Below are 27,510 nucleotides of genomic sequence, written 5' to 3'. Positions count from 1 at the left end.
ATACGCTTATGCGAAATTAAATCTATACACTAGAACATCTTTAAGCCTTTTTTTCTGGAATCGAATTCAGTAGGTGGGTAGGTAGGTGAAATGGTTGAAGTGCCAGTCTGGCGCTCCTCAAGTAGCAATAAAGCGCCGTTTTGATACCATACCATGATCTCTGAGACCAATTCAGTCCTTATCAGCAATTTCATTTCCCTTTATGTTCGTATGTGCTGGAACCCAGATCAGAGAAATGTTACCTGCTCACCCAAGATATTTGATCTCCTCTTTACAGGAGTTGCGCTGTTTGAATCTGCACCATTGCGCCGTTAGAGTTTTGATCGCAGCTTGACTACCGAAAAAAAATGGTAATATCTTCCTCGCTCCCATGTTCCCTAAGCATTGTGCATGCCTGCTGGATCGCAAAAACGTTTGCCTGAAAAGCACTAGCTGTAAGCGGTTTTAAGAAAATAGCGTAATTGGTTGGTTTAGAGAAAACTCCCTGCTCCGACCCTCGATTCCACCTTGGTGCCATCAGTGAAGGCAGCGGTACCATTTTCAGTGCAAATTTCTCCCTTGTTCCAATTCTGCCTACTTGGAAAGATTGGCTTTGCATGACCCTCAAACTCCTGTATCCGAATAGAGAGATCTGCACGAAGTCCATGTAAATACGGTGTTAGCTTCCCGAAAAAGTTACCTCTATTTATATATATATACATATATATATATATATATATATATATATACCCTTTTTGGGTGTTTGACCGAGCTCCTCCTCCTATTTGTGGTGTGGGTCTTGATGTTGTTCCACAAATGAAAGGACCTACAGTTTCAAGCCGACTCCGAACGGCAGATATTTTCTTTTATGAGGAGCCTTTTGATGGCAGAAATACACTCGGAGGTTTGCCATTGCCTGCCGAGGGGCGACCGCTATTAGAAAAAACGTTTTCTTCATTTTGGTCTTTCACCGAGATTCGAATCTACGCTCTCTTTGAATTCCGAATGGTAGTCACGCACAAACCCTTTCTGCTTCGGCCGCCGCCATTTACAGGACAACATAAATTGGAGGGCAAGCTCGTCAAAACCAACGACGCTGATGCTCACGCCATCATATTTATATAAGAGCGTAAGCCGCTGCCGCATGAATTTGTAAGTGACTACCATTCGGTAGGGCATGGCCAAAAAACCCACTGTGGGCGTAAAACACCAGTCATAAAAAGTGTGTATTTCGCCATGAAAACGCTTCTTGCCTGCTGTTCGAGGTGGGATAAAACTATAAGTCTCTCTATTTGTCGAGCAACATCCCGGCTCACATCACAAATTGCAGGAGGAGCTCAGCAAAACATCCAACAAGAGTTGTAAGCAATTTTAATGAGGACATGGAAATATCAAAGGAGGACAAGAAATATTTAAAAAAACATTTTCCAATGTAGGTATGAAAATAGAAATGAGAACAAGAACACAATTTAGGAACTTTAAATATATATTTATTCTTGTGCTTCTGGGAAATGTCCTTCCTTCGCTTATGCGAATATACTTGTGATTGTGTGTGTACGCATGTAACGGTTATTCGCTCCTTTTTTATCATTTAATTGTCTTACCGTTGCATGCGAATGGTATATTAATTTCAACCTCTAATTGATCCCAATCTAATTAGGAATTTATGTGCATAACTAGTCACGAGTTGTATTTGTTCACACTTAGATTCTGTCATTCTGTGAATTTATATTCATGAAAATTTACACCACATTGGAGCTAATGAAAGATTTTATCTGCCTCCCTCCCACACACGTGCAAATCACCAACGTATGTATGTATGTATGTACACTCGCCTTTACCGTTGACGCAGCAAAATACTTCCCCACAAACACTTGCGCATGGACATACATATGTACGTAAGTATGGTACATATGTTCTCAAGGCTATTCAACGTTACATTCATACCCTGGCACGCACACATACAAGCAGAGCTTAATACTCACCCCATCCTATTATTGCGTATATGTTGAAGCGTATATTATCACCGGAAAATGTCTTCACTACCAGCATATACAAATAAAGACCTGTAATGAAGCGCAGAAAAGAAACAAATGAGGTGAAAATGGAAATGGAATTTCTTTCGATAAAATTGCAATATTCGAGAACTAGGTTGTTCGATAAGTTTTGAGGGTCGATGAGAAAAACACAAAAAATTATGGCTTGAAATACACTTTATTATCCAGTATAGTCTTCTAAACATCAATACACTTTTCCCAACGAGTATCCAATTTATGAATTCGATCCCTGAAGTGTGGCAGGGCTGACCTCATCATTTGATGAAAAACACTTTCCACGCATGCATTTTTTAGGTCTGGAAACAGATCAAAGTCGCTAGGGGCCAAATCTGGGGTATACAGTGGATACTCCAACAATTCGAACATTAATTCATGGAATTTAGCCACTTTCAAAATGCTCTTGTGACACGGTGCATTGTCCTGATGAAAAAAATGATGAACTTTTCTTTTGCAAAGTTGGCCTTTTTACACGAATTTCTGCTTTCAGCTGGCCTAAAAAGTTACAATAATATTCAGAATTTATGGATTTACCAGTTTGCAGGTAATCCCCAACAGAATTTCCTTTCCCATCACAAAAAACTGATGCTAACACCTTCTTGTCCGATTTCTAGGAACGAACTCGTTTTGGAGCCGAAGAACCAGGTTCACAGCACTCTTTAGTCTCCTGTTTTCATTTAGGAGCATGATGATTGACCCAAGTCTCTTCCATAGTGATGAACCGACGCACAGAATCCATTTTATTCATTCGGAAACTCTCTAAATGTTGTTGAGAAAGTAGCATTGGAATGAGTTTTTGTTCCATTTGCTAGCGAATGCGGCATCCATTGTGCACACAGCTTTCTGAAATCCAACACTTCAGTCAAAATATTGCTTGCACTGTCTATTGAGATGCCTAGGGCTTCTACTAAATTCTACTCTTTCAGTTACTGGATGATTTTCCAATACGATATTCTGCATTTTTTCTACGATTTCTGGTCTTGCTGCTTTTTGGACGTCCTTGACATGGATCGCCTGCATCACTTATACGACCAATTTTAAATTCAGCTAGCCATTTTCCTGCTATACTACTTACTGGCGAAAAATCCTTATACATACACCTTCAAGATTCGTTCATATATTTCGTTTGCTTTTAAACTTTTCAAAAATAAAAATTCAATCATTGCTCGATACTTGATTTTTTTCATTGTAGAAAATGCTGAGACGCGTCGATACTAAATGGTTTCATTTACAAGTAATGAATTAACAGATTGAAGGGAAACTTCACATAGGATCGCATGAAGAGTGTACCAACATAACATTAAAAAAAAGTAGGCTAGTAGCAACGCCCTCTCTTATCGAACCGCAAAACTTATTGAACAACCTAGTATATACGAGCGTGCGTACATATGGGTAGTACGCGTATGCAAGTATATTTATGTGTATCAATTTGTTTATGTATTAAGAAAATCAAATAATTCAGAGCAGTGTAGCCATTAGCAAAAAATTTAGGTATATTTCGTTGAGAATTTATTGTTTAACAAAGAAGGAAGTGCAAAATTCGGTCCCACGCACATTTTAGTAAAATTCATATTGAGAAGTATAGATTCTAACACCAGGCGATGGACGGGAGGGATGGACGAAAATTTAATATTAAAATAACATATTAACTTGAATATGAATTTTAATAAAACGTGGGCGTTCTCAATCTCGAAAGTGAAGGAGGTGGAAGGCAATAAGTGCAATAAGTTTGGGCAAGCTTTATTAAGCGTTATCGAGATACGCGCACTTATCCATAAGATACCATTTTTCAATATTTTGAATAATTTTGCTTTACAACAACAGAGATATCGCGTTTTTTCTCTTTTGAAAATTATTTTCATATTGGAGTCTACCAAAGAGTCTTGCACAAAGAGTCATATGTACGGAAATATTATAAATATATTTTAATTTTTTCTCAAGTTATAGTACGCACGAACAGACGCACAGTGCGGCCGATTCCCAAAAAGCTGGCCAAAAGTCGAAAAAAAAGTTTCTAGCTAGAGTTTTTTTGTCTTTGGGTTGGCTACAGTAATGCCTTGAGAAGTGAAAACCGTTCATACCAACGTCCTAAGTACCCTAAGTATCCTCTGTATTTTCAGTCGCAACGTGGCCTTCGTTTGAGCATCGTATTACTGTCGATGAATAGTGAAAGTTGTACACATTTGAAAGATTTTGTAATGGAGTAAATTGAACAAAACCAAATGGAATCATCTTCGGAAGGTTAGTAAAATACGAGAAATCTTTTGTACATATCAATACCTCGACACAAAATTTTTAGCTGCAGCAATACGTAGATACATTTTTTGCAATTTTTTTTATAAAATTTGAGTTTTCAAACTGTATAGTAATACAACGCTGTCATATGCTGCTTTGAAACCTATTAAAGGTTACTCAAAAAAAATAATGGTTACTGAATAAAACAAGATTCAGCTGCTAGCACTTGCTACCTTGCGACCCCGAAAACCCCCGAGTAAGAAATTTTGAATCAATTACTTAATTTTTTGAGTTTTGGCCAGATTTTCGGGAATCGGCCGCACTTTGAGACGGCCGGAGGGACACACACAAGAAGCTAAATCGACTCCTCTTATTATTCTGAAGACTTTGATATACTCTGAATTTTCTCTTAAGCGGGCGCCCAAGGGACTGAAAAAATTTTCCGCTTATGAGAGGTGCACGCTTATGAGAGAAAAGTGTAAAAAAAGTTAATAATAAGTTATAGAAGGGTTGATCGCTCAGGAAAAACATTTAAAAAGTTTCTAAAGGATTTGTGATTTTTACTGAAAAAAGCGACCGCTTATGGGAGATGTCCTCCGCTATGGGGAGAGAGTACACTGTATATGCACTGGGCAGAAAAAATCTGCATTCAGTATTTCTTTCCACAATGTTTACACCGTTTATCATGTAAAATTCTTCGTGCAAATTTTGTTTAACAAATAGGTAGTTCTAAGTATAATAAAAGATTTCCAATAAGAGGTGTTATTTTGTTATTCAAAGAAATGGTTTCGTTGCTTGTGTGGCACGTAGCGCCGTCTTGTTGAAAATAAACGTTGTGCAGATGAATACCATCCAATTCCGGCCATAAAAAATCGTTAACCATCTCTCGATAGCGCAATCCATTCCCCATAACTGTTGTTCCAGCTTCATTTTCGAAAAAGTAAGGTCCAATAACTCCGCCGAAACATAAACCGCACCAAACAGTAATACGTTGAGGATAGCGAGGCTCTTCAATAGTAACTCTTGGATTTTCTGAACCACAGATCCGACAATTTTGCTTTTTGACGAAGCCACCGAGGTGGAAATGGGCCTCATCATTCAAGATGATTTTTCGATGGAATTCCGGATAATTTTCATGCATTTCAACGACGCAATCAGCAAAGACACGACGTTGTTGATGATCGGCCGGCTTGAGTTCTTGTGGTAACTGGACTTTAGAAGTCTTAAGACCCAAGTCTTTATGCAAAATACGGTGTAATGACGTTTGTGAAATGCTTAATTCCAAAGAACGACGAGGAATGGACAAACCTGGGATTTCTTCAACACTTTCGGCTACAACAGCAATATTTTCGGCTTTTCTTGAGCGACGTGCACGAGTTTTATTTTTCACATCACAAAGTCGTCCCAACAGCTCGAATTTTTTCACCAATTTCTGTATTGCGGTCCGACAAGGTACTTCGCAGTGACTTAAAAATGTTCGAGTTTTACGAACCGTCTCTGCCAAATTTTCACCATTTTTAAATTGTAAGAAATTTTAATAATTTCAATTCGTTGTTTAAGCGTATGTATATCGTTCCATTTTTATTAATATATTTATTAATGGCGTAGTTTCTACTTGTCAAATATCAAAAAATGACAGCTTCAAAAGTGACATCTACCGAAATATCGGGCTATTCAAAATTACACGTGTTATTGGAAAGCCCTTTAGTTTCAAACTTTGTTGAAAATATTCAAAAATTTGGAAAGTTAAGAAAAACAAACTTCAAAATTCAGACTTTTTTATCGGACTTTTTAGAAACTATCTTTGTATTTGATGTCAAATTTGCGTGAGCAATTGAGTAATCCAGAGTGCATTCAAAGAAATTCGAAGTAAATTTTCTTTACCGATGGGCCCAAGAATGAAATAGGTGCTAGAGCCGGATGCAACTTAAAGGATGGTAATAAACATCATTACGCTATGGGAGGAATGGCAACTGTTTTTCAAACAGAAATTTTTAACATTCTGAGAGTAGCTGAATGAATAGTTGAGAAGAGATAGAACGGGAAACAGATTAGAGTCTTTAGTGACACACAGGCTGCCCCGAAGGCTCTCTCAAATCTCAAAGATTGTTCAAGAATGTAAGAGGAAGCTTAGTTCTGTTACAAGACGGGTTCCAGGGAACCGCGGTGTTCAAGGAAATGAAATTGCTAATGAATTGGCCCTCTGCAGATCAGCGGATACTTCACAGTGACCAGAGGACAATTCCAACAGGAATCATGATTTGGATAAGCGATTATATATGCGATTTAAAGAGCGATGGTCTGGTCTAGAACGCCGCAGAAGAGCAAAGTGTTTTGTGACAAGCCCGAACTAAAAACTGTCGAACTTTCTTCTACAACTTGGTTGGACTGGCGTTCGGTTGATGGTGGGTATTATTACAGTGCGCAGTTCATGGAGGCAGCATATGACCACCATGGGTGTCATTGAGGACCCGATTTGCCTGTCTTGCTTAGAGGAGGTGGATAGCATTGAAAATTTTCTCTGTGAGTGTCCTGCCTTTGGTGGAGCAAGGCTACGAATTCGGGTTCCGATGTCATGAGAATGAGTAAAGTTCGTTCTCTAAAGCTGACGGATATCTTTAGATTTGCCAAGGAGTATGACTAGCTATGTCTGTCTCTTTTTCTATTCTATCTTGTCTCTTTCTTGCAGGATTATCCATCTCTGTCTCTTTCTCTATTCTATCTGGTCTCTTTCTCTCTGTCACTTCTCTCCATTCCTCCTGGACTATCTATCCTTTCACTTTCCAGAGCTTTGAATACAATGGGCTGTTTAGCCAGAGTGTTTTAAGAGCTAGTGCATTTCTCGATGCTTCTTGGCTCCATTTCAATTTCAAAAATTTCAAAAAGAATCTATGTATGCAATTTCGTAGCAAATGATAACAGTACAGTATTTTGACCAGTTTTTCCTATTTTGATTTTTTAATGTTCATTATTTGTTTTTAATAAAATTATAGCTGAATGTCTGACAAAAACAATATAAATTAAATTTTCCAATTTTTGCATAAAATTATTGTACTATTAATGTTTTTAATGGTTTTTAACTAGAGTTTCTAGAGAGATTTTTGCTATGCAGTTTTACAGCATATTATTGTATTTTAGCAGAATAAAGTGAAAGTTTGAAATTGTTGAAAAATTCCGTTGATTTTTTATATAATTTTTCCTTAAAGGTGTTTCTTACTTACTCCATAACAAAACAAAATGTTGGGCCTGTGTAACCAAGACAGTCCCGACAATATTCCTCGCGCTTAATAAAATGTATACGAGCCCCGGAGCAATACTATAATTGTTTTCACAAAAATTGAATATTTTATCCCAAAAAGTCTCATTCGCTTCCTTGATACGAGTAGTGACACTTTTGAACCACAGTGCACGTGAGGTGTTGCTATGAAAACAAGATTGCGAATGGCCGTCGGTCTGTGGTGTGAGGTAAGCTTGCATGCATATGTCGTCTTGTGTGTATGTGTGAGTGTCTGCAAACAAATGATACAATAGGATACGAAGTGGAATTGGAGAGCAGTCAGTGTTTAATGGGATTATAGCATTCGCTGTACATCTACATTTGTGTGTGTGTGTGTATGTGTCTTTATTGTGTTCTGTTATGTAATTTAGTTAGTTGTGCATTTGTGTTTGTAGCTCTAAATATATTTGTAAAAGTAATCAGTTATATGCAATAATTCAATTCGATTTTGCTTTTGTTTTTTTGCTTGTACACACATGTCCATATATATGTGTATTGTGTATGGGGATGTGATATACAGTGCACTCGCGATAACTCGAACTAATTAAAACAGGCGCTGTTCGATTTATCGAATTTGTTCGACTTATCAATTGAGTGTGCTATGTTAAAAAAACAGTCATCGATATCGATTTTTCGATCGATTGTTGAAAATGGAAGCCAGTAGAAAATTTCTGTAGTATAGTTTCGTTATACGAATTACATTTTGGTCCATTGGCTGGATCAATGGTGTCACATTCGGCGCCATAAACATGGTTAAAATTAAACCATCCTCGGACTTTAATTCGATTTCGTTGGGATGTGATGGGGCATTATCAATTAGAAGAAGAACCTTCTCAGGTAGTCCCCCATCTTTCAAATATTTTCTTACCTAAATATTAAAGTCATTTAACTTGGTTAAAAAAATTGTTTTAATGAATCTGGATTTTACCTGCGGCACGAACGAGTTATGAAACCAGTCTTTGAAAATCGCCGAAGTCATCCAGGCTGATTTGGAATTTTCGTACTCCACCGGACAGTTAAAATTTTTGAAAATACGAGGATTTCTTGCTTTGTCAATAACGAGAAGTTTAAGCATATGGTTGCCGGTAGCGTTAGTGCAAGCCATAAATTGCCTTATCTTTCTTTTTTATAAGACTTATGGTGGACTTGGCTACCCCATATTCCTTCGCTAGAGAAGTAACACTACGTCCACGTTTAATTTTGTTAAGGACTTCAGCCCTCTCTTTTAATGTTAAACACTTCAACCTTTTACGATCCATTACTCACGTGCACTGTTACACTACAAATGACAAATTTAAAGCAATTTGGTCAATGCAAGATGTTGTTCCCATAAAACTAACGGGATATTAACGCCGAAATATTCATATGGACAATACACTAGTATACATATAATTTATATACATATACTATTACATATGTATGTATGTACAAAATGTACATGTTTGAAAAGAATGTGTGTACAAATAAATTTGTTTTTTTGTTCGAGTTATAGCGCTTTTTTATTGTTCGAGTTACAAAGAAGTCAATAGGGGAAAAAATGTGTTCGAGTTAGCACGTCGTTCGACTTAGCGGCTATTCGAGTTACCGCGAGTGCACTGTATATGTATGTGTATGTGTAAAAATTGCAAATCAAATACTCGTGCGATTTTTCTTTGGTTAAGTTTCTTCATTATTTTCACATGAGTAAGTAGTTTATCCCCGTAAGTCACACAATCAAATATCCAATAAAAGAATATACCAAAAAGTTAAACCTCTTTACGTTTCGCAAGGAAAATATTTATAGGCGCTATTGTCTACAACTTAATAATTTGAGTGTTGAGTGGAACGCTCGAGTTTATTGTTTTCTATTCCATTCACTGTAAAAAAGTGAAACCTTATGAAACCTCAGATGAGTAAGAAAATTGAAAACAAATTAATCAAAGTTAATTCGATCAGCAGGTGCAGAAACAATCTAGACATACGAGCCCCGCAGCAACTTTATATAGACTTAACGTAAGAAAAAAAATGTATCATCATCGATATCATTGCCGATACCCCCGAATAGCTTCAGCGCCACTTTTGCCGACGACACTGCTGTCCTAGCAATTGGAAAAAGTGCTGAAGAAGCTGCAGCCAAACTTCGAATTGCAACAAACGCTATTGAAGAATGGACGAAAGAACACTTGACGCATAAAATTGAACAATGCCAAATCAGTTCATGTAAACTTCACCAACATAAAAGTGAATTTGTATCCAATAATACTGCTAGGTGCCGAAATTCTACATGCAAACACTGCAAAATACCTTGGCATAACTATCGATGCTAAGCTTCGATGGAAGGAGCATAAAACTTAAACGGCATGAAATCCATCTGAAGGTAATAAAAATGAAATGGCTAATTGAACGAAGATCAAAGCTATCCATATATAACAAAATATCTATATATAGGTAAACAAATTATAAAGACTGTGTGGTCCTATGGCGCGCAACTATGGGGTTGCGCCAGTCAAAGTAATATAAATATACTTCAACGACTCCAGAATAAAATTCTTCAAGATATACTCAACTCACCATGGTTCGTTCGGAATAAAGATATTCATCGTGATCTCAAGATGCCTACAGTCGCTGAAGATATTAAAAAACAAGCAGAAGCCCACTCCCTCAAGCTTCAAAGGCACGTGAATGAGAAAGCTAACAAACTCCTCAACACATCAGGCCTAACCCGACGACTCCATCGAATCAAACCGCATGATCTGGCATGACGACTGTTAACTTAAGGAAGGGACTATGAAAATCTCTTCACAAAATTCTCTTTATGTTATTAAAACTGTACTGCTCGTTAGTTTATGTGTAACTAATTGCAGTGTCAACAAACAGTGTTATGTACCATATTTTATATTGCATCTATGTTTGTAATAAAAAATATAAAAAAAAAAAGCATCATTGTTGGCTGGTCGGGTCTTCGCCTGCTGCAGCATTTGTCTCCAATTGTCTCGGTTTCGTGCCTGCATCTTCCATGCCCGTTATCTCAAAAAATCTGCGTCTTCATCTACACTGTCAATCAATCTGAGTGGAGGGCGACCCCATCTTCTATGTCTGTGGCACTTTCAAAAGAGTATTTGTTGGGGTGGAATCGTCCGTGTTAGCCCGTAATATGTGTCCTACCCATCACAGTGTCCATCAACGTGTGCACGTATAGTTTTTCGAGTTCATGATTGTATCGCGTTCGCCATTCGCCTGTATCGCATATTACGCCAAAGATTTTTTGCAGAACTCTTCTTTCAAAGGTCAGCAACTTCTGTTTATCCCCATCTTTGAGTGAGCAGGTTTCACTACCATAGAACAAGGTTGGAATAATAGCTGAGCGGTACAGAGAAATCTTCGTTCTCCTTTGTAGAAGGTGGGTCTTTAGGTGATTGCCCAAAGAGAAGTTCCAGAAAGACTGCAATGGGGGCTAAACCTGAAACTTAGCGACCTCTATTACGCTGACGACATCTAAACTTCGCCAACCAGAAAAGAGTGCACGCGCAGTTGGCCTTAAAATTAACTTCACAAAAACTAAACTTATGAGAATACAAACAACAAACACATATCCTATCGTACTTACTACCATCATTATCGAGGATGTGGATGAGTTCTGCTACCTCGGTAGCCAAATCACTAAAGATGGTGGCGCAGTTGCAGATATCCCAGGTCGTATTTGTAAAGCACGAACTGTGGCGATCTCGCACCCTGTCACTAAAAACCACACTTAAAATCTTCAATACCAGTAGTTACCAATTAGGCGTTTAGCATGCGGTTTAAGTCCAACGTTTAAAATATATGAGAATATTTTATATACGCTGTTCATAAGAATTATGGGTTCCATCCATACTTTCCACAAAAGAACTGTGAATAATTTAGTGATAAATGCTTTCATACAGATTTTCTTTTTTTAAGTATTATTTAAATTTATTGGCTCAATTATCGTAAAAACTATAGGGAAGATGGCCACCGTTTCCACTGACGCACATTTGGACTCTTTTTTCTATATTTAGAAAAAATTCCGGGGACGCCACATCGGGTGAGCGAGGAGGCTAATCGAAGTCACCGTTGATAAAATGAACCACCGAGGGAAGATGTCTTGTCATATAAATTCATCGCCTGCCCCACCATATAATATTATATAATGTGCCGGCCTTCTGGAACCAATAATCATCCAACTGATTTTTCTCGACGAATGGCTGATGGATCGATATCGGTCACCATTCACAGTTACGGTACAGCCTTTGTCAGCCTCGTAGTACACGCACCACACCAAACAGTGACTTTAATATAACGCTCAGATTGTGCAAGCACGAATCGAGTATTTTCAGAGCCTCAGATTTGGTTGCTTATCCCTTCACTGAGAATAAAATGCGCTTCATCACTCATGATGCGTTAATAAGCTGAGTTAAGATATTCGAAGAGTTATTGCCAAACGATTATTTAACGATTTCAGTGCGTTATGCGACTGTCTATCGCTTCATGGTTAAAATTATACTGCGAAGACATTTCTAAAAGGTTATAGAAGAAGAAAGTCGAACATCAACTGTGAATTTTTTCAAAGCTTTTATGTAACAAGTACAGATGAAACACCCTGTACACGCAATTTAGCACCGTGAAGAGGCAAAAATTTCTTATTATATAGTACATACATTTACTAATTGAGTTTTAAACTTACCTTCAACCAGCATCCAGAAGAAATTAGTTAGAGTGAAGAAATGGAAAAGCGTTACCAGGACCACGCATCCCCCTAAACCTGTGCGTATAGAAATCTGTATTGAATAAAAATGAAACTTATTAAAAGAATTTGCTACTCGTTATTTTCTTTGTAAAAATTATTTTAACAATGGATTTTAATTGTGGATCGGATACTTATAATATAAACCAAAATTTACCAATCGAGAGTAAAAACGGATTTCGGGACAAAGTATCGATGCTAACTGAAGCTTTTAATTCTTGAGTTAATTTGATTTTGTAGGTTTTTGAATTAGATTTTGTAGGTCAAAAACTTAAGCTCACAACTTTCTACAATTTGGACTGAGAGAGAGCCAATTCTACTTCACCTTTATTAAGCCCCGCTTCATTTGTAATTTTTTTCACACATCTCTGTACTATTATTTTCGACTTAAATACGTCTAAAGACGCAATATTATTATTTTATATATATTTTGGTGGAAAATTTTCAAAATTCGAAATAAAGTTGGGATTAATACAGGGTGCGCCATCTTTTATGTCGGTATGAAAACATTGAATAATTTTGAAAAAAAAAAATGGATTTGTATAAGTGAGTTATTTTTATTTGGTTTAGTTATTTACAATTTATTAAAACTATTTTTTGAATACAGTATCAATCAAGTGGCCACCTTTATTAGCAATCACAAACGCGATTTTTTTTCTGCGGGCCGAAGGCAAACGCCTTAAGCTGGTCAATAGTCTGCGGCTTGTTGACGTAAACTTTACTTTTCAGATAACCCCACAAAAAAAGGTCCGGGGGGGGTTAAGTCAGGTGATCTGAGGGGGCCAGTCGATGTCGCCTCTTTTTGACACTAGACGTCCCGGGAATTTTCGTTGCAGAAATTCAATTGTTGCATTCGCAGTGTAGCATGGTGCACCGTCTTGTTGAAACCAGTAACCGTCTAAACCTTTCCCACGCATTTTCGGGCAGACATAATGAGCCAATATCCATCGATATCGGTTTCCATCGACCGTTTCGTTTTCTCGGTAAAAGTATTGCCCACTAATGGTTTTGGCGCAAATGCCGGCTCAAATTGTAACTTTCCGGTCATGCAATGGCGTTTCATGGATCTCGTGTGGATTCTCAGTTCCCCAAACACGGCAATTTTGTTTATTCACGCTGCCAGAGAGATTAAAATGTACCTTGTCATCCATTAAAATTTGCTTCCAAAAATTGGGTTCAGTGTCAACCATTCGAGCGACTGTTTGGCCGTATTCCAAGCAACGTGAATGGTCTGTCGGCAACATTCTTTGTGTCAATTGTACTTTATACGGAAACAAATTTAAATCATCTTTTAAAATACGCCGCATTGCGGTTTCACTGATGCCAAAATGCTGAGTGCGACGACGACGCGGCTCAGTTGGCTCATGGGCAACGCTCTCCCTCACTGCTTCAACAAGTTTATTGGAACGTCTTGGTCGTTGATGAACGGCATGTTTACAACCTCCTACTGTCCCGTGCTCAAAAAAAATTCGACACCAAACGAGGAATAATATTGTCAGACGGTACCTGTTTGCCGCGATACTTTTTGCGATATGCGCGTTGAGTTCGAAGAATAGAACGACTATTTTCGATGCGTAGCGTCACTATTTCAGCGCGTTGTTACGGTGTAAAGCGATCCATTGTTGAAATTGTACTGAATTGACGTATCGAAAACATGTATGTTGAAGTAATCGGTTGGTAAATAGCAAAGTTATTCAGCGTTTGTATACCGACATAAAAGATGTCGCACCCTGTATTAATTCAAAAAATGTTTAAAACCGCTAAGTGCTTAATTGCTTTTAAATATTTCGCACAGATTAGTTTTATTTATATAATTTTTTTTTAGCCCACAAATATCTGACAATTAGATGTTCGTCAAATGTTCAGGAATCCATTGATCCAATTCAGGATGATTGGGCGTTTGCTACTCTCCATTGATACACCGTGCCACAAAGATTAAGTAATTTTGTACCTGAAACCATAGATTTAAATAATTCTGCATATTCAGCCTCACATTTTTACATCCATTTAACTTTTTAAATGACTTTACTATTTCAGAGAGGAAAACATAAAAGAGGTATCCACTGCGTATACTTTACTTCATTTGGGAAGAGTTCAACTATTTGTTTGCGTTTTAATAAAATATATTAGCAACTAGAAGAGAAGTTGAGGTATTGTTTTATTACATATATGTTTAAGTATACACCTTTAATATTGTATATATTTTTATTTAAATTATAATGTTGCAAAGTTTCAAGGCTAATTAAGGCTAAATTTTTCAAATGCCTTGTTTTCTATAGGTTTTTAACCTAAAATTAAAGTTTTTTAATTTCAAATTAAATTTTTTTAAAACAAATTAAACTTTTTTTGCTTCAAATTAAATTTTTTTAAATTCAAATTAAAGACGTTTAATTTAAAATTAAAATTTATTAATGTTATATTGAATATTTACAGTAAAAATGAATACTAACAAGAATAAGAATCAGAAAAAGTTAAATAAAGCAATTTGGACAAAGCATTTAATGCGAAGGTTGTTCTGATACAGCCAGCGGTAGTTTCCTAGACATGTCAATGTAATAATTGTTGCAATCGTTAGAAGTAACAGTGGTCATCGATTCTTCAATAATCTGTACCAAATTTTGATTATTTTGTGGATCGGCCAGCAAATTTCGTGCAGACAATTTTATTTTTGAAAATACCTTTTCTATAGGATTTAAAATGGGGGCTAAAGAAAATTAACGTATTATTAGTCTCACTAATCTTTTCGTGTACTTCCCGAGTATTATGGATTCTGACATTCTTCAGAACCAACCATGATTCTACGATGTTACTTTCAGCAAGTTTATTAAATAATCCATCAAGAAATGTAATAAAAACATTTGACTCTACTGTTGAGTTAGAAATTTCTTGAGAATGTAAAGCGTTTTTCAGCAAGAGCGCTTCAACTTTTTTTTTAATAAAAAACAAACGGTTTGACTTTTTTAACTCATTTTTTTTTTTATTATTGAGTTTGAACATATACATTTAAGTATGCAATTCGATTTCTTTTGCATGACCACCGCGTGCACGTTTTACGAAGTCCAATCGTTGAACCCAAATTCCAGCAATTTCGCGTTCAATATTGGCTCTGAGCTCACAAATCGTCGCCGGCTTGTTACTGTAGACCAATGACTTCACATAACCCCACAGAAAATAGTCTAGAGGCGTCAAATCACACGAGCGCGGCGGCCATTCGACCGGTCCATTTCTGGAAATAATGCGCTCATCGAACTTACTCTTCAACAAATCAATTGTAGCGTGTGCTGTGTGGCTTGTGTCTCCGTCCTGTTGAAACCACATGTCGTCTAAGTCCATACCATTCAATTGCGGCCAAAAATAATCGTTTATCATATCGCGGTATCGATTTCCATTCACAGTAACGTGGCGATCGTTCTCGACAACGAAAAAATATGGGCCAATTACGCCGCCGGCATGTAAACCGCACCAAACAGTGATTTTTTCGGGATGCAACGGTGCCTCATGAATCACGTGTGGATTGCTTTCTGCCCAGTAACGCATATTTTGCTTGTTGACAAAGCCATTGAGCCAAAAGTTAGCTTCATCACTGCAGTTGATTTTTTGGAAAAAATCTGGATTAAAGTAGCAGCAAAAGAACGATTATTTTCATAAAAAATTTGCACGATTTGCAATCGTTGCTCAAGTGTGTAGCGTTCCATGATGAAATGTATACTAATGAAGTTTACGAATGACAAGCGAAAAATAAAAAATATTGCGTCGTTCGCCCTCCCTATCGGAAAAAAGTTGAAGCGCACCTATTGAAAAACGCTTTATAATACCATTTAAACTCATGGCGAAAATTAATGAAACATTTCTTCCTCTTGTTGTTGGAACTATGTATTGCATAGGCTGAAGTATTTATCCTCGGTCGAGCTTTATTTCTGCGAAGATGATTGTTGAAACCGGATTCATCAATAAAAAATACTTTCTCAAGTGCTTGTGGAGCATTTTGTGACAAATGTAGTGCATCATTTTTGCGTTGGTCAGTTGTTGATTTGGAGTTTAAATGGTCCAGGTTATTTTTAAGGCTTCGAATGCCTTAAATACCATTGTTGTGGTCATATTGACGTTTTTATTTGCAAACTATTCTTGTTTTATCTATTTTAAAGTAATAGTTTAGTTTAAAATATCATCACTTTAAAATTTCTTTCGTCACCACGATTTCATCTAATAATCTCACATCCATCCTTCTAATTATAGAAGTGGCTGTACCTTAATTAATTCCAGCTAGTTCTGCTGACTCTGTAATAGCTTTACCATCTTCATAGCATTTTATCAAAATCTCCTTTTTGTCAATACTCGTTCTAACATAATTTCCTCTGCGGTTTCTGCAACGAGAAATAGGTAAGTTCTCCTCATCTTCTAAATTGCTATCATCAGAATCTTCTGTGACCTCCATTATTCGCCGATAATGACGTTTATTTACCGGACTTCCTGTATTATCTTCAACCTGAAGAAGGTGATGTATTGGTGTTCATTATCATAAACTTATTTGAGGGTTTTAAGGATTTTGAATTTTAAATACAATATTTATTTTAAAATAAATAATAATTATACAAGAAAAGAAAAGTTTTATTCTGCGTTTACTGCGATTGCAAACAAAGTTTTATTTTGTGATTACTGCAATTTTTTTTTTTGGTTTTTTATTGAAATGTTATAAATTTTTATTTACATTCCATAAAGATTACACCTAGTATAAAACTAATATAATAAGTAATTTTCATTTCACAATTTGAAGTGTAGCTTAAACAATATTGACAACTAAGCCTTGGGGTTTCTTTCTTTTTAATCGTCTTTTTAAAGTTGCTTCATAGCTTAGTACGGAAGCTTCTGCGTTAATGTATTTTTTTTTACTTTTGAACATGCTTAACTGCACAGAGAGTGGCTGTGTCTGAGACGGTTTTTAAATTTAAACCCTTGTGCAGATCTTCATTATGCACGTACCAGGAGGGAGCTTTAACGATTCCCCTGATTACTCTATTTTGGAGGCGCTGTATAATGTCGATGTTGGTCTTTGCAGTACATCCCCATAATTGGAGACCATAGGTCCACACCGGCTTTAGCACTTGGTTGTAAATAAGGAGTTTATTTTGAGTTGATAGCTCAGAGTTTCTGCCAATTAGCCATTGGAGTTTTTGCGTCTTTAGATTCAGCTCAGCGGCTTTGATTTTCACGTGCTCTTTCCACTTGAGCTTTACATCTAAAGTCATGCCTAGATACTTTGCACTATTAGCATTTGGCACTATTGCTGACAAAATATGAACTGGTTTGTAGATAATTTTTTTATTAGTAAAATCCACGTGAACTGATTTGGTTTCATTTAGCTTTATGTTCCAATTTTCAGTCCATGTGACTACTTCATCAATGGACTTCTGCAGTTTCTGGATGGATTCGTTTTCAGTTGATCCAACAGCTAAGATGCACGGTTCGTCAGCGAATGTAGCTACTTTGCACATTTTCGGTACTGGCAGGTCTGCGGTATAGAGTAGGTACAGTACTGGGCCGAATATGCTGCCTTGTGGTTCTCCGGCCAATATTTGTTTTATTTCCGAATACGCCTACTTTTGCTTTACTCTAAAGTACCTATTTGTTATATAATAATATATACGATTCCAAAATGTCAGTGAACTGCAACGGAAGAAGGGCTTTTAATTTACAAAGTAGTCCTTCGTGCCATACTTTATCAAATGCCTGGGCAACGTCAAGGAATATTGCTGAGCAGATTTTACTACTCTCTAGCGCGTCTTCTATTGTATGTGTTATCCTGTGTATTTGTTCGACGGTAGAGTGTTTTTCCCGGAAGCCAAACTGATGTGAGGGTATGATGTTTCTACATGCAATTATAGATTTTAAGCGTTTGGAGAACAGCTTTTCGAATAGTTTACCCATTACTGGAAGCTGAGCGATTGGCCGGTAAGATATCACTTCATTCGGGTTTTTGCCTGGTTTAGGTATCATTACTATTTCGGATACTTTCCATTGGAATGGTATATATTTCCAATCTAGGCATGCATTCATTATAAAGGTCAATTTCATTATCGCCTTAGTTGATATATTTCTCAAAACTTCGGCGGTTATTAAATCGAACCCTGGACTCTTTCTTAATTTTAAATTGGAAATTTCGGTAGCAACTTCATCTATACTGAAATGCTTTATTTCAACGAACTCTTGTGCAGTTGATGGCGGAGTGAAATTTATTGTTTTTCGGTGCGGTTGAAAGATTTTCTGCAGGTGGTTGGCAAACACGTCAGCTTTTTCTGCATCGCTTTTAGCCCAAATGTGAATATCATTTTGCTGTTTTATTGGCGGATTATGTTGAATTGAATTGCTAAACTTTAAACAAGTGTTTAATCTTATTATCAGCAAAATAAACATACTTGGAAATTAGTAATTAATTATTATATCATATTTCATAAACTTTAATTTGAAATTAAAAAACTTTAATTTGAAGTTAAAAACCTATATATTTGTTCTGGCGAAAAGTAAACAAAATATTTGTTTAAGGGCAGGATACATCCTCTTTCATTTAATATCCATATTAATGCTAGATTTACAGAACCCGTCAATTTGACGGAATTCAAACTATGCAATGAGATATTTCCAAAACCCAATTACTATATTTCTTCCAAAGAATTTATACGAATTTTGCGACATGTTGTTCTTAAAGGTGCTTAAAGATCGAATATTTTCATAATAAGTTTCAGTAACTGCAATTGTGTAACATGTAAAATTGTGCATCTGTCTACTTGACAAATGGCAAAGGTGACATAGAAAAACGTACCGTCTGGGAATTATTCACTACCGACATCTAAGCGTCACTTTTAAAATACCCTTTATTATGCTTTTTTCTTAGTGATATTTCTACAAAAAGATAGTCTGAAAAAATTTTTTTTTCTAAGAATATAAATGTTTTAGTACGAGTATAAATGCAAAATGCACCCAAATATATTGCACTTGTAGAGTTTTTTAAATTTAGAAAAAAATTCGTACTTACATGCACGGATAAAGTGAGTATCCACAGCAACGCCGACATGATATATGTAAAAAATAAATTGGCGTGAATTGAATTGCGCAAACAGCGTAATTCCCTGCATCCGTTTTCCATTTCGTTTGAGTTGGTTTTTGGTTGCACGCGGAGCGAATTTGGAGTGTGGCAAGGAAACCAAAGGCATCAATAGCAGCAGCACGAACCGAGGCGTTGAGATGGTGCGTAGAGAAATGCAAAAAGAGTATAATATTACATAAAGAAAATGTAATGAATATTTGTGTAAATGTATGTATGTGGGTATAAAATCTTGTAAAAGAGCAGCGCAAAGTGTCTTGAAAATCTGATAGCCACACAGAAAATCTAAGTGTGCGGCAATGCTACAAAGGTTGCCATGGCAAATAGTGTCAAAACGAGGGATGTTGCGCCTTTGTAGATTTGCTATTCAAAGCGTCAATATACAGATAAATGAATGTATGTATGTGTGTATGTATTTCACATATATTTTCTCTGTGGTTAGTTTTAGGACAGCATCGTAATGAGCTTTATTTGCCATTTATTTTGTGTCTGTCTCTAAAGCAGTACAAAAGGAATTTAAGCTGGGGCATTTGCGATAGCAGCAGCTTTTTATTTGCATCGAAGATTTGTCTTTAATTAGTGCAAAATGCTGGTCAGAGCCTGTAACTACTGTAACCACTTAAAAATAATGCGTAATGTCAAAGCTTAAGCACCAAGTAGTCAAATACTACACTAAACGAAATATCTAAATGGGACAAATGAATTTCGTAATTTTCCTTCTAAAATAGCTGCATAAAATTTTCTTGAATTACCTAATAATATATTTCAATGTGTGCACCAATTAGCGGTAGCTTTAGATTATTTTGGTTTTTGTTTCGAATCTCGTTACGTTTGAGCGTTGCTTGAAATTTAAAGGTCAAGTTATAAGGGACAAGAACTTTTGTTAAGTCTTCAGGAACTTCCAAGTCCTCCTTAAGGAACGTGCGGCCTGGATAAATAATTCTATCACCTTCAGGCCGAGATAACAGGTATGGTACACTGATGGATCGAAATTAGAAGATGGTAGAACTAGCGCGGGAATCAATAGGCCCAAATTTAAAAAATCGCTTTCAATGGGTCTCTACCCAACTACCTTCCAGGCGGAAATACATGCCGTTGAGATATGTGTGAGGGAATGTTTACGTAGAACAGTGAAAAGAAATCACATTTACATACTTTCAGATAGTCAAGCGGCTTTGAAAGTCCTTCTATCAACTACACTCATCACATATAGAGAGGAGCTGGAAATGCTTAGTCATTGCCTAGAAATCACTCTGTTATGGGTTCCCGGTCACAGGAACATACGGGGTAATGAGATAGCGGATGAGCTAGCAAGAAAAGGTTCGACACTAGAAATAGCAGAGGCGGTGGCAGTCTCCACCCCACTCAACTCAATAAAAGCATCCATTGCTTCACACTATCATGCTTTAGCTTAAAGAAGATGGAAGCAACTAACTACATGTATTACAACAAAAAGCACATGGGCGTGATACAAAATCCAAAGCACGAATTATCTGTTAGGATGCCTCGGCCAAACATTTCACACATCACTGCAACCCTTACAGGCCATTGGAAAGTAGGGGATCATGCAGCTAGACTCAACCTACCCTTCAATCCTGTCTGCAGAAGCTGTCGAGCGGAAGGAGCGAAGGAAAGTTGTTGTTGTTGTAGCAGCATAAACATTCCCCATACTTACATACGGGGAATGCTGCTGGAATGACAGTCCTTGCTCGGATATAAATCCGGGTCGTTTCGGTAACATAGAACCGAATGCCGTGGAAACGAGCGCAGGAAAATCTTTTCCACTTCTTATGTGAATGTTCAGGGCTAGGGCATGACTCCGCTCCTTTGGTAAGCCTTTCTTGCAGCAAATTAATGAGATCTCAGACATCGAGATAAAGAGTTTGCTGCTATACTTGGACTTCACTAAATGGATCTGACTTAGAACAAAAACAAAAAAAAAAACCAAAATAAAAAATAAACAAACATCATTAAACGAGGACGGCGGTAGTAAAACGGTGCTGGTCACTAATTAGGATTAGTTCAGTGGAAACACTCAACCACTTCAACAAAAACAACAACAGCCACATCAAAAATGGATCATGACTGCTGAACCTTCTTAATATGCTAAGGAACGTCAACACAATATTATTGGATTGGGCTCCTGGACACGAGAGAAACGAAATAGCGGACCAACTAGCAAAAAAAAGAGGGGCACATGCCTCTAATTGGTCCTGAACTTTCTGTGGACTTACAAAGGCCAAATCAACGAAATTGTCAGGAGGTGGGAAGTGAAGAAGTTCGTTGAACGCTGGCGAAAAGCTATCGGTCAACAATAAGCAGAACAATTCCTAGCGCTGCAAAAACAGAATTTCCGATAAGCTACTTTCGCTTGGCAGAGTGGACTTAAGACTTTTAACTGGTTACTGGTTACCGCTGTGACTCCATATAAACTATGGAACAATAAACCCCAGAATGTGCTAAAATTTCTAAAAAGCCTCAAAATATAGGGTACCTCAGCAGGCTTTGCACAATAGATCTACTTTACGCAGTAGCCTAATAATAATAATAATAAAATAATAATAAGGAAAGTTGAGTTGAGTGGAAAAGCAGGTGAAAAGGCAGATCTATATGTGTATGCAGCGGCAACAAAGCTGCTCTCATGGCCTTAGATAGCCCTCCCACCATTTCAAGGGTAGTTGAGCCGTGTTAATCCAGGCTAAACTACACGTATGTCGGTAGACATAATATCCTAATGCTAACATGAGTCCTAGGATACGTGGGGACTGTAGGCAGCTGATCGGACTTATGACGGGCCACAACGTTCCCCCACGAAGTCCACGGCGACCCAAAGTAAACTTAAAGTAAAAGCCGATGACACACCAATTCCGACTATTAACAACCCTAAAATCTTGGGACTTACCTTCGACAGTTTGCTCTCCTTCTCAGCGCGTACAACCGCTATTAGCACTAAAGTCCAAAACCGCAGCAAGGTCCTCAAATCGCTTACCGGCAAAGACAAAGAAATATTGCTATTGACATTTAAGGCAATAGGCCGGCCCTTTCTAAACTATACTGCGCCTGTCTAGTCGCCTGGAACCAGTGATTCACAATAAACAAAGCTACAGGCTTGTCAAAACACTGTCATCAGGACTGCGACTCAGCAAACAGTTTTTGTAAGGGTGTTACCACAAGTCCCACCCATACAGACATCTGCTTGAATCTGAGCCGACTCCCAGGCATGTCAGGAGGCACCGCCTCAAGTACGCGGACGAGGTCCAGGACAAAACAGACCGACAATTACTGGACCGGACAGTGTACAGACAGACAATTAACGATATTCATCGGGAGACTCTTACCACCTTCTTAAGCTCCTGACCCCCAAATCTCGTCATCGGAGTCCAACCATCACCCAATGCAGTCGAAGAGCTCCAACTTCCCCGAGAGTCTCGCGTAATCTTGGCACATCTACGTTCTGGATATTGTAGCAGGTAAAACGCCTACCTATCCTGAATCGACCCGACATACTAAACATATGTCCGGCATGTGAATGCACTCCGCACAACAATAACCCCATCCAACTCACTCATATAACACCCCTCTCCCTCTGGACCCAACCTGTCGAAACAGCAAGTTTCCAGGGTCTACCGTCAGATGAGCTAGATGAAGACCACTGGTGATTACACTACACTGATAGGTCAAATTTACTAGTAAAACAACAACAACAACAGTGCACTCTGCCCAGGATGGGGAGAGGAAGATGAGACGGCGAGCCGCTTTTCAAGCTTGGTGCAACTCATTTAGATGCGACGTAAATCTTATTGAGATTCCATGACGTCCACTTATTATATGTTAAAGCTACATTTCCGTCCGTCCATGTAATATTATCAAAAATGCCTGAAAGGAATCGACGAAACCAAAATTGCAAGTAATTATCTGTTACAGCATCGGCACCATGGTGAAAAGAGTTTTAATGGTGCGGCCAATATCGGACCGATTGCAGGCTCACAGCAAATTTGACAGAGTCCTGCCAGAATGGGATGACATAGCAGGAGTTATGAATCGGTTTGTTTGCGAAAAAACTAAGAACTTGTTAGTGATATATGAAAAAAAATACCACAATATCACTTCGCTGCCGTTTGAACAACGGCAAATCTGTCTGTGTGAAATTATCCTGCAGATTTCGGCTAGCGAATTTTCCCGTGACGTGACAACCGAAGTTCCCCTCACAATTTTGTTTTTTACCATAGTTATAGGGCAAACCTAGTAATATATCATCCTTATATCGGCACCATAAACGCCATTCACAATTTCAGCGACCTAGCTTGCATTTTCGACTTTATCAAACAAAAACTGTAAAATGTACCGAATTTTGCCTTTGTTGACTTTGATTGTTAACACCCTGTAACTCACAACTGCATGGAATAAACAAAAAACAGCAAACGATTTTTCTGAGTATGGAATGTCATCTTGACAACGAGCATACACTTTAAATTGTTTGATCGATCCTTTAAAAGGCATCGGTCACTAAAGCCATTTGCCAGGAAAATAATGGATTTCTTTTTGCCCAAACTAAAATTACAATCCATAAATTTCATTGTGTATGAGTTTGTTTGATTCTGAAACTAACAGCCAGTCACAGTTGAGTTTAACTACATAAAATGTTGGTTTGTAAAGTTCGACCCGCATCGAATTTGGCAATTTTCTATTTTTTTGCTGCTTCTATTGAATTATCTCCCCAGCTGTTTTGTCAATTTTTCCATGGTGTATTTGTTTACGCATAAATACTCACTTAAAATACGCAAAGACAATAATCGCCAACGTCAATGAGACTAAGCTGATTGTGTAGCCGATGTAGTAAATTATCGTTGGCAACTCGATGATTGGCTCGAATTCAGGTACAGTTGAGGGCGCGGGCAGGTGCATACACAAATCATAATTTGTATACTTCTCCCACGTACCGTTCGCGTGACAGTAGCGCGTCGCATTCTCTGCAAACAAAAAGAAGGAGATATTAAGCAAATTATATACCTATGTAAATATTTGATTAAAAATTCATGAAATATTAATATTAATTATTATGCCACCGCAGACAAATGGATTTGTGCGACAGAGTTCGAAGCTCATTGTGGATATGAAACACTTAATTATAGAAAAAGTTTTCTTTTAATGGTGAATGTCGCACAGCAGGCTCCGAGTTTATTTCTGTCATGAAGTTTGTTGGTAAAAGCCATCTGCCGTTCATAGTAGTCGGTATAATCAAGACGCACACCACGAGTTGAAGAAGAAGCGCGGCTAAACGTTCCATTTATATGTACATGCACATGCATTCAAAAAATTATATTGTGCTGGCGTATTATACTTATATATATTCAGGAAGCAACTCGACATATAGCAAAGTTTTGAAAAATATATTAAAAAAAGTTAAATAAATAAAATTAATAAATACGAGGTGGCGCATCAATTAGTCAATTTTGTTTTTGCATAGCTTTTTTACTAAGTAACAAAAATGATTTTATGAGGCCATCATCATAATCATTTGGTACTACGGCTCGGTGTGAGCTTTGGCCTGCTGCACAAAATGTCTCTCCGATCCTAGGTTGATTCCTTCCAGTTGTTGAGATTGAATTTCCCCATGCTGTCTCTTAGTTCGTCAATCCATCTTGAACTTAGTTTGCCTATTGCTTTCATTGCAAATGTTTAAGCGTCAGTTATTTTTCGCTGAGCTCTCGTGGAGTCCATTCTCATGGTATGGCCTAGCCATCTTTGTTTTTGAGCTTTGATGGACCGCATAACATTTTCCCTTCTTATAAGTTGGTTCAGTTGGTTCCATGGTTCCATTTTATATGCCACTCGCCGCTGCCTTTCACTGCACCGAAGATTATCCTCAACATTTTTTTTCGAATACTTGGAGTTTGTTTTTGTCTTTTTTACTTATTATCCGTAGCAAAAAACTGGTCGGACTATAGATTTATAAAGCGAAATTTTGCAAGGTCTGTTCAGAAGCTTTGATTAAAAATTTTTTTTAATATATTTTATCCTGAAAAATCAAAAATTCCAAAAAAAAAATGTTAAGCAAAAAAATTTAATTTTTTCTAAAAACCATTTTATTATTGTAAAAAAACTATTGTACTCTAAAAATCACAAATAACAAAAAAAAAATATTGAACAAGAATTTTTAAATATGTTTAATCCTAAAATATCCAAAATGTCGAAAAATACAATAATTTTCTCTAATATTTAAAACCAGACATTTAATTTTTTTTCGAAAAACTTTTTTTTTAAATGCTTTATTCTAAAAAATAAAATATGACAAACAAATTTTGTTTAATATGTTTTATACTAAAAAATCAAAAATTATAAAAAAAATTTAATTAATATGTTTTTCCTGAAAACTCAAATATGCAAAAAAACAATTTCAAAGAAAAAAATTTTGAATTTTTTCTAAACAAAATTTTATTAAAGGAATTATTGTATTCCAAAAATCAAAAATACCATAAAAAATATTAAACAAAAGTATTTGATTTTATTTTAAAAAAATGTTAAATATGTTTTATCCTAAGAAAATCTGAATCAGAAGTGTCCAAAAATAATTTTCTCAAATATTTCGAACAAAAAATTTGTTTTTTTTTTTTCGAAAAAAAAAAATGTTCATATGTTTTATCCTAAAAAATCAAAAGTAAAAAAACATTCTCAAAAATTTTACATATAAAAATTTGATTTTTTTCGAAAAATTTTTTTTTCTTAAAATGCTTTACTCTAAAAAATCAAAAATGACTAAAAAAGCTTGTTTAATATGTTTTTTCCTGCATAATCAAAAAGTCAAAAAAATAAAACAAAAATATGATTTTTTTCTAAAAACACATTTTATTAAAAAAATTATTGTAGTCTAAAAATCAAAAATAACAAAAAAAATTTAATTCAATTGACTTTTTTCGAAAAAAAATGTTTAATATGTTTTATTCTAAAAAAATAAAAAAATAAATTAAAAATTTCAAAAATTTTAAATAAAAAATTTGATTTTTTTCGAAAAAATTTTTTTTCTTAAAATGCTTTATTCTAAAAGATCAAAACTGGCAAAAAATACATTTTTTCCGGAAATATTAAAAATACCGAAAAATATTTTATTAAAAAAATTAATTTATTGTAAAAATGAAAAATAACAAAAAAAAAACATTGAACAAAAAACTTGTTTTTTTCCGAAAAATTCAAAAATAATAATTTTCTGAAATTTTTTTAACAAAAAATTGAATTTTTTATCCTAAAAACCAAGAATAACCAAAAAAAATTCTCAAAAACTTGTAGTCTAAAAATCAAAAATAACAAAAAAAATTTAATCCAATTGACTTTTTTCGAAAAAAAATGTTTAATATGTTTTATTCTAAAAAAATAAATTAAAAATTTCAAAAATTTCAAATAAAAAATTTGATTTTTTCGAAAAAATTGTTCTTAAAATACTTTATTTTTAAAAAACAAAAAATGGCAAAAAAAAAATTCTCCAAAACTTTGACCAAAAAAATTTATTTAATACATTTTTTCCGGAAATATTAAAAATACCGAAAAATATTTTATTAAAAAAATTAATTTATTGTAAAAATGAAAAATAACAAAAAAAACATTGAACAAAAAATTGTTTTTTTCCGAAAAATTCAAAAAAAAATTTCTGAAATTTTTTTAACAAAAAATTGAGGTTTTTATCCTAAAAAACCAAAAATAACAAAAAAAAAATTTTGTAATATGTTTTATACTGAAAAATCAAAAATGACAAACAAAATTTCTGAAAAATTTTGACCAAAAAAGTTTTAGTTTTTTTTTTAATTTTGTTTTAAAATGTTTTATCTTAAAAAATAAACAATGCCATAAAATATTTTTTAGTATATTTTATCCCAAAAAATTAAAAACGTAGAACAATAATTTTCTCAAATATATTGCTTTTCGAAAAAAAAAATGTTTAATATGTTTTATCCTAAATAACTAAAAAAATTAATTAAAAATTTCAAAAATTTTGAATAAAAAAATTTGATTTTTTTTAAATGCTTTATTCTAAAAAATTGAAAATGACAAAAAAAATTGCTCAATAATTTTTAACAAAAAAATTTGATTTTTTTCGAAAAAAATTTTTTTTATCAGAAAAAAAATTTTAAAA

The 27,510-nt window shown here is 35.7% G+C and overlaps 1 protein-coding gene across 1 annotated transcript in view; it reads right to left on the bottom strand.

The window, feature by feature from the left end:
- Window positions 1-27,510, bottom strand: part of LOC128866252 (diuretic hormone receptor) — a 106,756-nt gene that overhangs the window by 26,040 nt on the left and 53,206 nt on the right. Inside the window, exons 3-6 of the mRNA XM_054106836.1 lie at window positions 24,157-24,355; window positions 19,317-19,410; window positions 12,227-12,320; window positions 1,965-2,045 (exon numbers count right to left, since the gene is read on the bottom strand). Coding sequence (XP_053962811.1) covers window positions 1,965-2,045; window positions 12,227-12,320; window positions 19,317-19,410; window positions 24,157-24,355 — 468 coding nt within the window. The remainder of the gene's footprint in view (window positions 1-1,964; window positions 2,046-12,226; window positions 12,321-19,316; window positions 19,411-24,156; window positions 24,356-27,510) is intronic.

The sequence above is a fragment of the Anastrepha ludens genome, chromosome 6 (genome assembly GCF_028408465.1).
Source record: "Anastrepha ludens isolate Willacy chromosome 6, idAnaLude1.1, whole genome shotgun sequence".
In the NCBI taxonomy this organism is placed as follows: Eukaryota; Metazoa; Arthropoda; class Insecta; order Diptera; family Tephritidae; genus Anastrepha; species Anastrepha ludens.
Note: the sequence above shows the minus strand (reverse complement) of the source record. Positions and strands in the feature narration are given on the sequence as shown.